General features: G+C 34.7%; 1 protein-coding gene across 1 annotated transcript in view; it reads right to left on the bottom strand.

Moving 5' to 3' along the window:
- The window catches only part of LOC102894600 (rab proteins geranylgeranyltransferase component A 1), a 140,789-nt gene that overhangs the window by 27,825 nt on the left and 94,145 nt on the right, over window positions 1-18,819 (bottom strand). Inside the window, 3 exon segments of the mRNA XM_025048785.1 lie at window positions 11,546-11,642; window positions 17,028-17,091; window positions 17,494-17,598. Of these exon segments, the coding sequence (XP_024904553.1) occupies window positions 11,546-11,642; window positions 17,028-17,091; window positions 17,494-17,598 (266 nt within the window).

The following is an 18,819-nucleotide window of genomic DNA, read 5'->3' as shown; positions in this document are numbered from 1 at the left end:
TTGTATATACTGTGGGTTTTGTATTTATAAATCGATTAAGCTATAGTAAAGATCAACAAGATAATTTTATCATGAAAAAAATAAGTGAGAAAACTAGAGTTGGAGAGGGCTTTAGAAAAAAAATCTTAGCCATTTTGCTTAAAATAATGTACCATACATTATCAAGTATGTATATAGGACTGGTGGCTTTTTCACGTGTGCAAAATCTGAACCACTGAGGGGTTTTGACTTCTATGGGATCTTTACAAATTCTTTAGATCAACCCCCCAATTTCTTTTTTTTAATGGAAGTATAACTGACATACACTATTATATTGGTCTCAGGTATACATCATGATTCAACGTTTGTATACATTGTGTGACAATCACCACAATCAATAAGTCCAGTTACCCTCTGTTGCCACACAAAGTTAATAACAGTATTATTGACTATAGTCACTATGTTGTAAAATACATCCCCATGACTTATTTAAAACTGAAAGTTTGTACCTCTTGATCCCCTTCACTTGTTTCACTCATTCTTCAACATACCTCCCCTTTGGCAACCGCCAATCTATTCTCTGTGTCTATGAATCCAGTTTTGTTTTGTTTGTTCACTTGTTTTGTTTTTTAGATTCCACGTGTAAGTGAAATCAGATAGTATTTGCCTTTGTCTGGCCTATTTCACTTAGTATAACATCCTCAAGGTCCATCTATATCATTGCAAATGACATGATTTCATTCTTTTTTATGGCTTAGTACTCCATTGCATGTCTATGTGTACATACATTTTCTTTATCCATTCAACCATCGGTAGACACTAAAGCTGTTGCCAGATCGTAGCTGTTGTGAATAATACTGCAATGAACATACGTATGTATATATCTTTTCAAATTAGTGTTTTTGTTTTCAGATAAATACCCAGAAGAGAAATTGCTGGATCACATGGTTGTTCTATTTTTTGAGAAACCTCCATACTGTTTTCCATAGTGGTTGCACCAATTTATACTTTCATCAAAAGTACATGAGAGTTCCCTTTCCTCCACATCCTCAGCAATACTTACTATTTGTCTTTTTGACAATACTCATTCTGACAGGTGTGAGGTAAAATTTCATTAGGTTTTGGTTTGCATTTCCCTGATGTTTAGTGGCGTTAAACATCTTTATGTGCCTGTTGGCTACTTGTATGTCTTCTTTGGAGAAATGTCTATTTAGATCCTCTGCCCATTTTTTTTTTTTTTTAAATCAGATTGATTTTTTTTCCTTTTTTTGGCTGTTGGGCTGCATGAGTTCTTTATATATTTTGGCTCTTAACCCCTTAACGGATCTACTCCCATTCAATAGGTTGTTTTTAATTTTGATAATGGTTTCTTTCACTGTACAGATGTAGTCTCATTTGTTTATTTTTGCTTTTGTTGCCCTTGCCTTAGGGGTTATATACTCCCCTCACCAAACAAACAAACAAACAAACAAACAAACAAACAAAAAACCCCTACACTGGTAGATCAATCTCAAGGTGCTTTTATTAAGCCATTTTATGGTTTCAGGTCTTGCATTCAAGTCTTTAATCCATTTTGAGTTAATTTTTGTGTATGGTATAAGATAGTGGTCAAGTTTTATTCTTTTGCATATGACTGTCCAGTTTTTCTAACATTTATTTTAAAAACTCCCTTCTTCCATATCTTGGCTATTATAAATAAAGCTGCAATGAACATAGAGGTGTATATATTTTTTTGAATTAGTGTTTTGGATTTCTTTGGATAAATACTCAGAAGTGGGACTATTGCGTCATAAGGTAGTTCTATTTTTAATTTTTTTAAGTAACCTCCACACAGTTTTCTGTATTGGTTGCACCAATTTGCAATCCCACCAACAGTGCATGAGAGTCTCCTTTTCTCCACACCCTCGCCAACACTTGTTGTTTGTTGATTTATTGATGATAGCCATTCTGATGGTAACCAGATGGGAGGGGGGTTGGGGGACTGGGCGAAAAGGCGAAGGGATTACAAAGTACAGATTGGTAGTTACAAGACAACCACAGGGATGTAAAGTACAGTACAGGGAATATAGTCAACAATAGTGTTATAACTATGTATAGTGGCAGGTGGACACTAGACTAATCAGGAAGATCACTTTGTAAATTATATAAATGTCTAACCGCCAGGCTGTACACTTGAAATTAATATAAAATATTGTCAACTGTAATTAAAAAATAAAGAGATTAAAACATCTTAATAAAATGTCCTTTTCCCATTGTATACTCCTGCCTCCTTTGTCATAAATTAATTGACCATGTATGCATGGGTTTATTCCTTACATTTGAAGTGAATCTCTTACAAGCATCATATAGATAGGTCTTTTTTTTAATCCATTCAACTACTCCCTTTCGATGGGTGAATTTAGTCCATTTACATTTAAAGTAATTATTGATAGGTATGCAATTACTGTCATTTTGTTAATTGTTTTCTGATTGTTTTATAGTTCCTTTCCCGTTCCTTTTTCTTTTTCTCGTTTTCTTTCCTTTTAGTTTACTGATTTTCTATAGTGTTATGCTTAGGTTCCTTTCTCATTATCTTTAGTGTATCTACCATAGGTTACCAGGAGGCTCACACGGAACAGCCTTCCTCTCTCTCTCCCTCCTCCCCCATATATATACTAGCTTCATATGTGATTAATTCACTACCTTTACCAGTGAGATTTTTACTTTGAAGTGTTTTCTGCTTACTAATTAGTACCTTTTATTTTCACCTAAAAGAAGTCCCTTTAACATTTCTTATAAGGCCAGTTTAGTGCTGATGGACTCCTTTAGCTTTTGTCTGTCTGGAAAGCTCTTTCACCAGTACTGAATAATAACTTTGCCTTGCAGAGCATTCTTAGTTGGAAGTTTTTGTCCTTTTATCATTATAAACATATCAAGCCAATCTCTTCCGGCCTGCAAAGTTTCTGTTGAGAAATCTGCTCATAGTCTTATGGGGGTATCCTTGTATGTAAGAAGATGTTTTTCTCTTGTTGCTTTTAAGATTCTCTCTTTATATGCAAACTTTGGCATTTTAATCATAATGTGTCTTGGTATGGGTCTCTTTGGGTTCATTTTGTTTGAAACTACCTGGGTTTCCTGGATGTTTCCTTCCACGATTTAAAGAAGGTTTTATTTAGCCATTGTTTCAAGTAAATTTTCTGTCCCTTTCTTTATCTCTCCTACTTCTTGAACTCCTATCATGCAAATGTTATTCCACTTGATGTTGTCCCATAGGTCCCTTAAGCTACCTTCAATTTTTAAAATTCTTTTTTTTTTTTCCTCCTCTTTGCTGCTCTGCTTGGTTAAGTTCCACTGCCTTGACTTCCAGATAAACTGATTATTTCCTCTGCTCCTAGTCTGCTGTTGAAACTCCCTCTAGAGTATTCTTTTAGTTGTTATATTTTTCAGCTTTATTACTTCAGTTTGGTATTTTCTTATATTTTCTATCTCTTTTTTAAGTTCTCACTGTGTTCGTCCATTCTTCTCTGGAGTATGGTGAACATATTTACAAACATTACTGTGAACTGTTTATCAGGTACATTACTTCTGTCCAATTAATTTTTTTTTAATGGGGTTTTTTATCTTGTTCTTTTGTTTGAAATAGTCTCCTCCTTTTGCTTGAATCTCTGTTTGTTCCTATGTGTTTCTCTTCAATTGCTTCAGACACATGGGGCCCAGAAGCGCAATTTCTCTAGCTGCCAGAGACAGATGCTTAAGGGTTAATCCCTGTATGGGATGCATGTACTGGGGGAGGGAGGTGTCACACAGCTAGCTGTGTTGGGGAAATGGCAGTGGCATGAAGAGGGGCAGGGTGCTCACTTAGCTGGCTCTGTTGGGGCTGTGGTGGAAGCACATACCCCAACCCCAATTTCTAATGAAAAAATCAAGATGTAAGAAATTAGTAAACTTCTCCAAGTTCAAATAACTAATTTGAAGTAATCCTGTAGACTCTTGAGCAAATATTCTTTCTATTGTACCAGTATTCTCCTTAAGTTTCCTATAAAGTTAAGCTAGAAATTGATTCCCACAACATTAGGTAAACAAACTAAAAAATAACTTCTTAAAATAATGTTTCTTTTCAATTTTGTGAACATATTAAGATAGAATGTTTATAAAATCTTTGCTTTTTCATTTGCTAGTGGGTAAAATGTTTCCAGGTAACTTTAGTTTTTTTAACTTTAAAGTTAGAAAATATCACTTTACAAATAAAACTTTGCATGCAGTTTTTTCCCCCATTAACTCAAAGGTATCAAGTGTAATATACATACTTAAATTCTAGGGATTGAAATGGTAAGCCATGGTTCTGTTTTTCATATTGGACAAGAAATGTAAAGCTAATTATGTTATAATTGCTCTTAGAAGCAGTACAGCATAATGGTTAAAAGTGCAGGCTCCTGAGTCACATTGCATGTGTTCAAATTCTGCTTCTCTCTTGTACTAATTCTATTACCTTAGGTAAATCATTTACCTTTTTATGTGCTTCAGTTTTGTCATCTGAATAATAGACAATGGGGCCTATATCTCATAGAATTGTTGGAAGAATAACTTAAGTTAACCCACATAAAGTGACTTAGAACAGTGCCTGCATATAGTATGTGCTTAAAAATGTTAGTTATCGTTATTATTAAAATAGAGTATTAACCTAGAGGGAAGGTAAAGGTTCTATCTAAACATAGGAGCAAAAGCCTAAGTACATGAATGAGGCTGGGAAAGGCTTGGGAAAAGTGGGAATATTTGAACTAGGATTCCAAGGACGAAGAGGCATTTAACTGGTTTGTAAGGCCACCTTAGGTCAAGTGAACAGTTCATGCAAGGGCACAAAAGTGAGAGAAAACACAGTAATATTAAAAAGAATAATATCTTGCTCTACGTGGTATTAATAATCCAGAATATTAGCAATGGTATTTTTGATATTAATAGCAGCTGCCATTTATTATATGCTTACTCTTTGCCCAGCACTTTATAAACATTGAATCTTTACAACAGCCCTAATTCATTTATATCCATTGGCGCACAACATTTAGTAGGGGCTCAATAAATATTCATTGAATGACTACCATCACAGAATGCAAGAAAATTGTTTTCTCTATTGTATGATAGGAAAAAGCCCAGTTTTAGGTTGGTGCAGTGTTTATGATTTTTGAACAGAGAGAAAAATATATGAGGCTTGCATTGTTATTATTATTTAAAAAATTTTTAGCATCAGCAAAGTAATAGGCTGCTTTATGGGCCCTGAATGAAAAAAAATGTTTGAATCCCTGTTCTGCCACTTATTGAAGTGTGTGATCTTGGCAATGTAATTAAACTCCCTAAGCCTTAGTTTTCTAAGAAATTGAGCTAATGGCACCTACTTCATAGAATTATTTTAAGAACTGTATGAAAAAAATGAATGGGGAGTACTTAGCCCTGCACTGACTCCCCACAAATCCCTGATGATAGCTATTATTATTATTGTTAGTAGTAGTAACATTACTGTATTTCAATGATAAATATCACATGACCTTGGGCAAATAATTTTGCCATCTCTCTGGATCTTCTAGGTGGGCCTAAAGAAAATCTAGATAGTACTCTAGGTTACTCTTACCTAGCTGACTGACAGTCCATGTGTGAAATGCAGGAGTGAGTAAACAAAAGTTTGCCTCACCACAAACTACTTTAAGAGATCTATCAAGAAATACGCTTCATCCAAAGGTGGGGATGTCCTACATTTGGAAAGTGCAGAGGTGCTGCGTCACTATTTCTCACCATATAACATTGCACTCTGCGGAATGTAATAATATGATGAAAGTTCTTTGACTTCTTTAGTGATTGTTACATAAATGTAATTCTATTATATGAGAAAGATTCTAAGACAAACACATACATATGAAATGTATTTTAGTTAAGCTTCCCCCAAAAATATATTGAAAGTTAAACAATGTCAAAATTCAGGGAAATACCCAGGGGGTGTTTAAAATAGCTATGATTTAACTTAGAAAATGTGAAGATCACAGTATAACTTCATGTTATATATGACTACAAAATACAAGAGGCATACTATGTCCTCAACTAGTAGGAAGACTTTTCTGAATAAGCTGACCTGAAAAAGAGGTTTGGGGATGGGAGAGTATATACAGACATAAATCAGTGAATTAAGCAGGACCATAATTTAGATGACAAAGAAGGAAGGAGCCATGTGGGAAAGAGCTAGCTTAAGATGGGTCACTGATTACTATGTTGCAGGGTAATTTGGAAAAGTGGTTTAAAATTTTAGGAAATATTTATCTAAGTAGGAAGGTTTGATAATGATGAAGATGAAAGAAAAATGGTCAAATTTAACGACAACTTAAAACATTTTTATATCATAGTAGTCTGGAAATAAACATCTAAACTTGGGGATTCAATTCTGCATAATCAAAATTACAACTAACATCTGGTACAGTATGTCAATTTTTCATCACACTATCATATGTGTCTGTAATGTGATTTTTTTCATCTTTGTGGCATATCTAGTTAAGTATGTTTTTAATTCATAGTGTAGAGAAATCAGAAAATCAATATAAACAAACAGACAAACATAAAAGTACTTACCTGCATTACCATCATTTAGGAATAACCACAGCTGTGAATGTTTTGTTATATACTCTTTGAAATTTGTTTCCTATAAATATACAGATGTATATTGGCATGTGCATATGTATATATAAACCCACTCAAATATATCATCCCTAACAAAATAAAATTAGTTTAAATATTTTAATCCATAACAGAAAACTTACATAAGCAAACCTTATATTATCATAATATGAAACTAAAACGTTTCTTATATACTATTTTTAAGGGGAAGATTATGTCCTATATTTTTCTTGAAGCAGTCCTAGATCATTTTACACAATGACCTATTTTCATTTAACACTCATTGCTTGTATCCTAGTTTATGCTGCATTGCTTTGTTGCTGTCTTTTTTTTTTTTTTAAAGGTTATTTATGGTGCTGTTTTTCTCTTCCCAAATAAATTTAAAGCTTCCTGAGGTCAGGAATTATTTCTTTTATCACTTTCTGCCTTGCTCTAAAGACCTAGAATAATGCCTTCTATTTACCATACACTTTAAAAAAAATGCTTAATGAACTGGGAACATACTTGTAACACTTTAAGACTAAGGATTGATACCCTTAATGTTTATATTATTCTTATAAGTTGATAAAAAACAAGCAATATAATAAAGAATTCACAAAAGAAGGATAAATAACCAAGAAATACTACAAAACGATGTTCAACTTCATGAGTTATTAAATATAAATTTAAACAAATATTACTTAACTTTCAAATTGGTAAAGGAGTTTTGATAAGATAATATCCAGTGCTATCGATGGTTTGGAAAAAGACGCACTTGTTTAAAAACTACCACTGGATATGAAAGTTGATACAACTTTGAGAGGAGGGCAATTTGACATTATATATCAAAAGCCTGTAGACACTTAGGGACTTCCACTTCCAGAAATATAGATTAAAAGTACATTTCCCTATTCCTCCTGCTAAGTACAGCTACAAATCTTGAACATGTTATATAAAACCTCTGCGAGGTAGAAAGAAGAAAACAAACTGTATAGGGACCTTGGGATCAAAAGAACAAAACAGCAGAGTTCCCTGGCTTTTCTTTTTGCCTCATGTATCTCAGATTGGTTACCAGAAAAACTGGCAACCCAGAAATATCAATGGGCTCAGACCAAAATAAAAAAAAAAAAAAAAGAAAAGAAAAGGAAAAAAAAAGAAAAAGACCCCAAAGAAAGGCTGCTCTCTCTGGTCAAAGGACTGGGCATTGAGCAACCTAGCAAGACAGAAAACATTTAGACAATAATTGCTCTACTCCAGTCAAACACCACAGGAAAACAGAGGTCTCACCTCTAACATTCACCATTAAAGGCTGAATGGAGAGCCTAGACTTCCACCTCTCACCATGATGTAATGAGGTTCCACAACCTCATTCCTGGTGGGGTGGTGTCAAAGAAGGACAAATAGGGTGCCAGGACTTTCATCCCCAGCAGAAATAAGAGTCCCCATCCTCCACAGTGTTAGTAGAGACTATTGCAGAATCCTAGATTCGCACCGCTACCCAGCAGTAACTAGGAACCGCTCCTCTGCCCCAATGCAGTGGTGTCAGAAGAGGTCTAATGGAGAGTCAGGTCTCTTACCACTGCTTGAATAATGAGGCCACACCCTCCTTCCTCATGGTGTCAGTAAAGGCCATGTGGGGAGCAGTAACAAGGCACTCTTTTTCTGTTCCTCCTAGCCAGAGTGGAATTAATGGAGGCCTAGTGAAGAGCTTTTACTACAATTACTTAGCAGTAATGAGGACGTTTTCCAACCTCCAAGTGCCAGCAGAGGCCAAGTAGGGAACCACACTTGACACCACCGCCTGACAGTAACAAGACGGCACCCCCTTTTCCCACCAGAGCAGTGTCAGAAAAGGCCTGCTAAAACAGAATTAAGATCTAAGCCCCATTATATAATAACAAAAATGCCCAAGTATCAATCCAAAATTACTCATTATACCAAGAACCAGGAAAATCTCAACTTGAATGAGAAAAGACAATTAACAGATGCCAACACAACAGTTATCAGAGTTATCTGAAGATTTAACACAGCCATCACAAAAATGCGTCAATGAGCAATTACAAACATGCTGGAAACAAATGAAACAACAGATAGCCTTAGCTAAAAAAAAAAAAAAAAAATTTAAAGTCTCAGCAAATAAAGATTTAAAAAAAATTTTTAAACTGAAAAATATAATTAAAATAAAAAAAACTTTAATGTATGGGTTCAAGAGCAGAATGAAATGTAGAGAGGAAAGAATTGGTGACCTTGAAAGTAGAATCACAAAAATAATAAAATATGAACGAAAGAGAAAATACATTATATAAAAATGAACAGAAACCCATGTAGTTTGCTCTCTTCTTGGTGCTCTTTGTACTATCGTATTACTGTTATCACTTTGGCAATATTCCTTTGTAAAATCCACTGTGCCTAGCCTGGTAGATTGCTCTTAACAGGTATGGTAAATATTTTTGAACAAAAAAATGAACGGAACTTCAGAGATATGTGTAACTATAGTGAAAGACCTAATAGTCATGTCATACGAGTCCAGAAGAAGAGGAGAAAGAGGGTGAAGCTGAAAAATACTCAAAAGTAAAAAAGGATGGAAATTTCCTAAATTTGGCAAAAGACATAAACCTGCAGATTCAAGCTGCATAAATCCCCAATAAAATAAATCCAAAGAAATGCATGCCAAGACACATCATAATCAGACTGCTAAAAATTAAAGACTAAGAAAAAAATCTTGAAAGTAGCCTGAGAGAAAAAAAATTACCTATAGAGAAAAGACAATTCAAATAACAGGGTATTTCTCATTAGAAACCCTGGAGATCAGAAGGAAATATAGCTTACTGTGGAATACTACTCATCAATAAACAGGAACGGACTATAGATACATGCAACAAAAGTTGGATGAACCGTAAGGAAATTACACTGAGTGAAAAAGTCAATCTTATAAAATTACACACTGTATAATTCCTTTTATACGACATTCTCAAAATGACAAAATTATTGAGATGGTAAACAGATTAGTGGTTGTCTGGAATTAGGTAGTCAATGTGAGAAGGGAAGAAGATAGCTGTGGCTGTAAAAGAGCAACACTTGGGATCCTTATGGTGATGGTCACAAGAATGTACACATGTGATTAAACTGCATACACACATTGTACCAATGTCAAATTCCTGGTTTTAATATTGTAATTTGGTAAAATGTAACTATTATAAGAAACTGGGTGCAGGGTACACAGAACCTTTTTGTACTATCTGAAAAGTCTTATGACCCTATAATTATTTCAAAATAAAAAAAATCTACACACTTTGACCCAATAATTCCACTCAAAAAATATTTTTTTAAATAATGGATGCTCACAAATATTTACCTATAAGGATGACTGTTTTTTACAGGGTTATTGAGTAAAAACTTTAATAACGCTTTATCTCTACAGCATGGGATTAAATAAAAAATGCCATATCCACAAACACTGAAAATGGTATAAGACATGCAAAAAGATTTTTGTTGCATTAAGTATTTTTAAAAGCAAATTATAAAATAACATATAAAATGTATTGCATTTTTATGAAAATATGTTTACAGATACAAAAAACACACACAAAGAAACATACATCAAGTGTTTATCATCTCTAGGTAGAGGAATATTATTATGTATCATTAGACAGGGGATACAAAAATATTTCACAAATATAAAATGAATATAATTTAAAAAACCAATGAAGAGTACAGTTTTATATATTTATCTAAGATGCTAACACAGATAAAAGATATGAAAAAAAATTGGTTAAAGTAATATGGGGAAATAATGATAACTGTCATGGTAAAGACTAACCTATATCACAAATCACTATAAAAGGAGAAAAACCTCTGAGCTACTTTTCAAATGGAAATTTAGTATACAGCAATATTGGACAAGTCTTCTTCACTCATTCTGTTGGCATCAAGCTCCCACTTCTATCACATTTTTGCCATCTTTTAGTAAACAGTAGCTCTATACTTGAAAACATAGTCAAGTTTTCCTTATTAATCCACTTTTAATTCCTATAGTAGTGTGAGTAAAATATAAATTTATAGAGGTAAAAATAATTCTAGCTAATAATATTGCTATGTCTCCCTCCTATAAATTTCTAAAGTTCACTGTTTGTTGGTACTCTCTTGTTGTAGTTTCGTACTATGCCTCATAGAGTTACTTTTGTGTTTGTCTTATCTGTCCCACTAGATTGTGAGCCCAGTAAGGTCAGGATCGATTTCATATTCATCTTTACCTATCCTGAAATGCCAAGCTGAGTACACTGCATTCAGTTAATAATGTCTTGTTTCATAAAGTGTGCAATAAGATTATGAACACTTCAAATCAGGCATGTCAGCCTCTGTGTCTTCATAAACCCTATGGTACACAGTTTAGGTCTAGGCACAGTGATGTCTAATGTATACTTGCTGATTTCTACTTACTGAAAAATCTTTAAGAAATATGTAGTATAAGGCATAATATATGACAATGCTGGAAATAGTAATTTTAATACATACAGGAAAAAGAACAAAGTAGTCTCTAAGTAGTCTCATAAAAAAGAAATAAAATGAGGATTTATATATGGTAGAAGTTCAGTAATTGGATTAAGAATTCTAAGAAAAAGAAAACCAGTGTAAAGAAAATAAATATTGTGAAAGAATGTTTCCAATACTCTTAAGAAGAATTACAGAAAGACTTGGAAAAATCACAGAAATTTTCACTGGAGAATAGCAACAGTGCCTGTGAAGATTTAGCCACAGAAATGTTTAGAGGTTAGCGGAATGTATGAAGTGACTTATTGTAAAAATATACTACTCTGTGAACAAATATTGTGAATAAAACATATATGTATATATGGAAAAACTATAAACACGACCCTGACAACTATAAGAATAGCTGCCCTCTTTACTTCCTAAATAAACACAAAGACAAATAATCAGAATCTACTGGGCTTACATGTGCCTTTCATGCATGTCATTGTTGAAGAACATAACTCAATGATCCGAACAGCAGAAGTTCCTGGTTCCTCTGCTGGCACTGTCAAAATGGAAATCTTAAAAACAGAAACAAAATATCAGACATAGCTTTTAGATTTCATTTTCATTTTTTCTATTACAGTATATAGTTAACTTCCAAACTGAGTGTCTTTTCAAACATACATATAACATGCACATGTGCCTTAACATCCAATTTCTACATTACATATTTATATATCATACATAGTGCATTTATGTAATTCATAGACAAGAAATATTCCAAATATCCTTAATATTTATTAAATGATTCACTTATTTTAAAAGGATACAATTATAAGATTACTTTTGAATTATGTACACTTCACTCTTTGAAATCAGATATTAAATCAATTTTGATTATTCATAACTAAAAACAGCAGAGTATTAAAAAATGTAAAAATGTTACAAATCTCAAAGATACTGAAACAAGCAAAGTATATGTCAATATATACTACCAAAGTATAGACTAACATATACCAAAATGTTTCAAAATGGTTTCAAATTAACTTAAGAACTCCATTAATGAAACTAGAAACTCGGTATTAAAAATGAAATTGAAAATTATTATTAAATAATGTTTACTGATATACAGTATGCTGTCCTAGGCACTACTGATACGCTGCATGGCTTTATATTTAAAAGACTTTAAATGACCATCATGTCAATGTTTCTCTATAGAACCAAAAGCCTCAATATTAATTCTCAACCTAATCTTCAATCTGAGGAAACTATATCATTTCATATAGGAAATAATTTGCTAAAGGCAAAGCCCCATTTTCTTTTACCTGTGAGCATTATGCTTAGATTTTGACTGGTAATGTCATGTTGACAGCCCACAAAGGAAATGCCTACAAGTTCTCAAAATAAAATTCTTTTTTTTAATATAAAGCTCTTTTTTTAATTAAAATATAGTTGATATAAGATATTAGTTTCAGGTATACAACATAGTGATTTAACATTTATATACCTTATGAAGTATTCAACATGAGAAGTCCAGTAACCACCTGTCACTGTACATATACAAAGTTACTGTAGTACTATTGAACTATGTTCCATATACTGTACATCACATCCCCATGACTTATAAGTTTGTACCTCTTAATCCTCTTCACCCTTTTTGCCCATTCTACCCACTGCCCAACCCTCTAGCAACTACAGTTTGCTCTCTGTACTCTGTTTTGTTTTGTTTGTTCATTTGTTTAGTATTTTTAGATCCCACATAAAAGTGAAATGATACTGTATTTGCCTTTCTCTGACTTATTTCACTTAGCATAATACCCTTGGTCCATCCATGTTGTCGAAATGGCAAGATTTCATTCTTTTTTATGGCTGAGTAACATTCCACTACATATATATATAGCCCATCTACTTTGTCCATTCATCTATCAATGAACACCTAGGTTGCTTCCATATCATGGCTATTGTAAAGAATGCTGCAATTAATATAGGGTTATGTATATCTTTTTCAAGTAGTTTTTTCATTTTCTAAGGATAAATGCTCAGAACGTGAATTGATAAATCGATTGGTAGTTCTATTTTTAATTCTTTGAAGAACCTCCCTACTGGTTTCCAAAGTGACTACACCAATTTAGTTTTCACCACAGGGCACAATCCCTTCTCAAAACATCCTCACCAATACTTGTTTCTTATCTTTATTATAATAGCTATTCTAACAGGTGTGCGGTTCAAATAGAAATTCCTTTGATAACCATGACTATCCATCCTACTGTCATATTACTAGTATGTGCATTTGTGAGTTTAAGATGTCTCAAAAACTGTGTTCTCCATATTCCTCTTAACTCCTTTTGCTGCTGTACGTAATAGAAAATGTACTTTAGTATTAAAGAGAGAGGAGCCACTATAACATATATCAAATGTTGTGCTATAAGTATCAAATGATTATGACTGAAAACATCAGCATAACTGGAAAGGCATCTTAAAAACTGCCCCAAGATGTAAGTACTTCTTTTGTTTCCTGTAACTATCATCCATATTTTTTTTTAAATTTAGATATAATCAGTAACCCCCCACCACAGCACTTTCCATCTCCTGAACTCTGAGAAGGTAATTGTCTTGAATCTCATAGAAATTATAAAAGCCACCAAAAGAGAATTCTCTCACCTCTGTACTACTGCTTCCATAAGATTTATCTAGACCTGTACCTATTCTTTCCTCTCTTTAAGTCTCATAATGTTATTTATGCTTCCAAATTCTAAAAGAGATAAAAACATACAGGAAACAAAGAAAGGGTGACCAGATGTACATTTTAGACTGATCACTCTGAAGGCTATGTGGAAGATGGAGCATTTAAAGGAGACAAGATTAGAGGTAGGGCAACGAGTTAGAAAGCAGAGATGATGAATTCTGAAACCGGAGCAGTGAGAATAAAGACTGAGGGGAAAAGCAGATTGGAGTAACTTCTAGGAAGTCCACTGATAGGATCTGATCCACTGATCATGATATGTCGGAGATGAGAGGAGGTTGTTGTTGGATATCAGTGCTATTCGTGAAGATGAGGAACACTGGATGAATAGTTTTAAGAGGGAAGATGGTGAGTTCAGCTCTGTGTATGTTCAGTTTGAGGGACCCTGGGACAGATGAGCAGCAGGAAGTTTGCATATGAGCCAACAGTCCTGGGAGATCAGAGAAGTGGCTGGCACCAACAATTACGCAGAGTTGAAGCCATGATTACATGAAGTCAAACAGCAAGTATGTACAAAGCAAGAGGTACTGTGGGCTGAAGTGAGAACTCTGAGGAGCCACAATATTTAAAAGGAGGATAGAGCCCACGAAGCAGAAAAGAAATAGCTAGAGTTATGAAGAGAAACAGGAGAGCGCAGTGCCATGGAAGCCAAAGGAGTATAGAGTTTCAAGAAAAAAGAAATAATCAACATTGTCAAATGTACCAGAAATGACAAAAACCAAAAACTGTCCTGTGGCCCTGACTATTATGAAGTTATTAATGAGCTTAGCAAGAGAAACTGTGGTAGAAATGTGAGAGCAGAAGCCAGGTTGGTCTAGAAATGAATAAGAAGGAAGGAGCTGGAGGTAGCAAGTATAGATAGTGTTGAAAATATTCATAAGAGCAAGGGAGAGATTAGATACTAGCTAGAGATGGGGGCAGGGTCAAGGGAACATTTTATTTATTTTTGGAACAGAAAATGATAGTATGTGTATATAGGTCGAGGGGAAAATGCCAGTAGTGGGGATGAGCTGGAAATGTAGGAGAGAAAGCAGGCATACAGGGTGGTATGTGTGTGTCAAGGCCACCTGTGAAAGAGCTTGACCTTGGACTAGAAGGAGAACCCTCTCATTAATCTCTGTCCTGGTGTAGATAAGTTGTGGGTGGTAGGGCAGGAGGTCAAGCAAGGGCTATTGTGTTTAGTAGGTGGCCTCATTTTTCTCAGTGAAGTGGCAAGGAGGGTTGAGAGGTTTAAGGGAAAGAAGGATGGGTAAAATAGTGAAGACCTGGACTAGGCACTGAGGGGAAAAGGAGAGGGAACTGTCTGAGGTCAGTGGAAGAGCTAACTAGTGGTGGGTAATAAGGGTCCAAATGAAAGAGGTTGGTGCCCCTGACTTTGTGGCGGTGCCAGTCTGTCTGATTGTGTGGTTTTAGACCTCAGTGATCCCGGTGGAGTTAACAATCTCATCCAGTGAAGGGATTTTCCTCTGTGGATGCAGTGGAAGAACGTGACTAAACAGGAATTGATGGTGTTGGAGGAAGAAGAGTGCAGATTTACCACTGGGTCTAGAACGTGGAAAAAAGAAGAGAGGGTAGAAGGGAGCTGGTAATCTGGGAGAAAACAGAGAGGACAAGGAATTGTAGGTCTCTCAACAGGTCAACGACCAGGCTGGTGGGGCTAAGAGAATGAAAGCTGAAGGATAAGGGGCAGATTAATGCCACAGCAGACCCATGACCTCCAGGCTCATCTGGACCATTAACACTGCCCATCCATCTGGCCATGAGATAAGTCACTGTTCAACTCCCCAGTGATTATCTGGCATCTTTTCCTGAGCTTTGACCTACCCCTACTCTCATATCCCCATTCTCAGGAGGTGACTTCACCTTATAATTTAAAGAGTAAATGGAATCCATCAGATGGACACTTCCAAACCTACAACTGGTCCTGCATTCACCCTCTTATTTCAATGCATCTCACATCCTAACTAAGGGGAACACTTCTACCTGTTCTCTGAATCCCATCCTCCCTGGCCTTTACCTGGACCTTGCTGTATCAATCACTTTCCTTTTCTTCTGGGTACCTTCAACCTGTCATGCTCTATGGCTCCACACCTCATCAGCTGAAATATACACTAATCTTTTAAAGAAAAGAAAAACCTTCTTCATTTCCACATCCCTCTTCAGGAACCACTTCTTCTGTCTTACTCTTCACAGCTTAGCTTCTTCAGAATCGTCTCTATTTGCTCTCTTTACTTTTCCGCCTCCCTGTTTCTCTTTGACCCATTCACAAAACTCATGGTTTACTGAGAGATAGATAGGAGTCAAATGGCAATTACAGGATAGTGTGATGAATGCTATGATAGCTTCCTTGCTCAAACTTGTCATGCTGAACTAGTTGCTATTTATCCGTCTGTTTCTGTATCCTCCAGACTGCAAGCTATGAGGGTAGAGATGCTATTATGGTTAGCACCGTCTCTTCACAATGCAGCACACTGGCTGGCATGTAAAAGGCGCCCATTGTTTGCTGAATGATTTAAGTACTGTGCTCATACACATATTTGTTTGATATAGTAAAGCTTCAAATTTAAGGAATTTTAGGAACCTATTTTTAGCAGTGAACATATTTTATAGATTTGACAGTCATACTTCTGAGTAAACTGATTTTATCAGTCACTGTAAAATATGGTCAGAAAGAGAAGAGGGGATACTTCTGGAGCTTAAGTGTTCAAAGTGAGGCAAACCATAGGCATTAAGTCATTCTAGAATTGGGGGTGAGGAGGAGAAAGAGGATACTGAAATAAACAAGAGCAATAAGGAAATATCAGAACTGGAAATGTATGTTGATACTGATTCACAGCAGGCCTAATGGTGGGCTAACCACCAGTGTTGCAGGGCTGGTTACCAGAAAGTCTTTCCCTCCAAGGTTTTTAAATGAATTCACTGGGGATTATCTTTTTCCTCCCATAACAACATATTTTCAATTTCATAGACATAGTTGTTGAAAAACTAGAATTTAGTCCAATTTTCCTAGCATAAATCTGTTACATAAGACACAATTATTTGTTCTGCTGGAAGGAAATCTTTAAGAAACCAAGATTATATAATTGCCATTATGTATTTAAAAATGCATTAAACATATTAGCACATATGGCATAATACATTTATGCCATATTAATCTACACATATCACATGTAGATTAAGTTAGCAAACACGTTATTAAAAAGTACAAGACTAAAATTACCTGTTGATCTGAATCTGTTTGCAGTACAGATCTATCTGTAATAAGGACTGCCCTGGAAATTTGCCTGTAATGCACAAAACAGTTAATTGGTGATTCAGATTCCATGGATAAGTTTCATTTACAGTTATATAACCAACAGAAGGCATGTTTCAAAGATTTAAGTAATGATAAAAGTGTCACCTCCCCAAACAGAGTCAAGTTCTACTTTAATCTTTTCTTGGCTCATGAAAGGAGAATGTATGACCTGCAGACAAACCCCAGCCGATGCAAAGGAGTCAAAATTAGGCTAGGCTCCCCCAAAACCAGATGCTATAAGAGAACAGTGGTAACATATTCAATATTTTTTGTTTGGTATATATTAGCATCTTACTTGAACAACAGTTATATAGAAGTACCAATGTAATTATATAGCTAAATTTTCCTAAATTTCACCTTCCCTTGGACAGTGGGTGAAGGGGTGTCTTACCTGTATTGCACGTGCGAGCAAGTGTTCTCAGAAAAGTAACTGTCCTCCACGAGGAAATGCTTAGACATTATTCTCTGACCAAACTGATCTATGATTGCTTTGCATCTATGAAGAAGATAAGCATAGCAAGAAAGTTCTCATTGATGATTAAATAATTGAGCCAATGAACATAATCAGTTACCAATTTTGAATTTAAAACTGATTTCTTAGAAGATAAGATTTAAAAAATGTGTCCGATTTCACATTTTTGACACAAAACAGACATTAAACTAGAGAACACATATTCTTATTACAATTTGGAAGTCTTCTAAACTATAAAATAAGTGTAGGATAGAACTTATTTTGAACGGCATTAACGAGTAACAATAAAGTTAGGACAAGTATCATAATTTAAGTTTTTCTAATGTTTAGGAACATAGAAGCTTTTCTTTTGTTTAGGAAAAAAGGCTCTTTTTTGTCTTTAGTACTAAGAAAAGGGGGAGAGAAAAGAAGATCAAATATCTTGCTGTATCATTCACAGCCTGTAAAAGCCACTAAAGGCTTTTTATTTTTCTGTTAAGTGTTGCTTTCTCTTTTGTTAAAGAATAGCTATCTGGTCACACGTGTGACAATTTTTTTTTTTTTTTTAAATAAAGAAAGGACTAGAGCTTCTTTTAATATCTGTTTCCACTTTACTTCAAAGGATGATCATAGAAAGATTTCTTTCAAGTGCTTTTTCCAAATAAGGAAAACACTTATGCATGGACATTATCAGGTCTCTGTCATCTGATATATGTTAGGGCAATGAATCATATAGAACCCTCCATTGACCTTCTTTCAATGTGTCTAGATAAAAGGATGAAAATTAGAATCCATCTCCTTGCAGCGCCACAAGTTATAAATGTACTTTATAGGGCTCATTATCTAAACTAATGGACTAAGGGCAACATCCTTGAAATGGACTTACCAGCACTGACAAAGCCAGTATGTAATATTTCAGGAACTATATGCAAATGCCTGCATGTTTGCTGTGTCTTTTTATTATGGAAACATTACAACTTACTTTTGTTATAGTTTCTCCTTTGGGGACCAGAATTATTTTATTAGAAATACACTTATATGTTGTTCCTCATAAAATGCAAGCAAATGATTTCGAACTTATACCATATTTTAAATATACTAGTATAAAGTACGCTATATCACTCTAAAATTAAGCCAAATGAGAGTTATTTACCCAGCATAAAGGCATTAAGAATAAAATGGTAAATTTTAGAACAACAGAGAGACAGAACAATAGGGAGATAAATTTAATGTGTATTTTCTCAAGGCAGATATGCTGGTATTCTT

This window comes from Pteropus alecto, unplaced genomic scaffold, assembly GCF_000325575.1.
Source record: "Pteropus alecto unplaced genomic scaffold, ASM32557v1 scaffold1010, whole genome shotgun sequence".
Classification (NCBI taxonomy): Eukaryota; Metazoa; Chordata; class Mammalia; order Chiroptera; family Pteropodidae; genus Pteropus; species Pteropus alecto.
The sequence above is the reverse complement of the archived record's forward strand: the minus strand, read 5'-3'. Positions and strand labels throughout refer to the sequence as shown.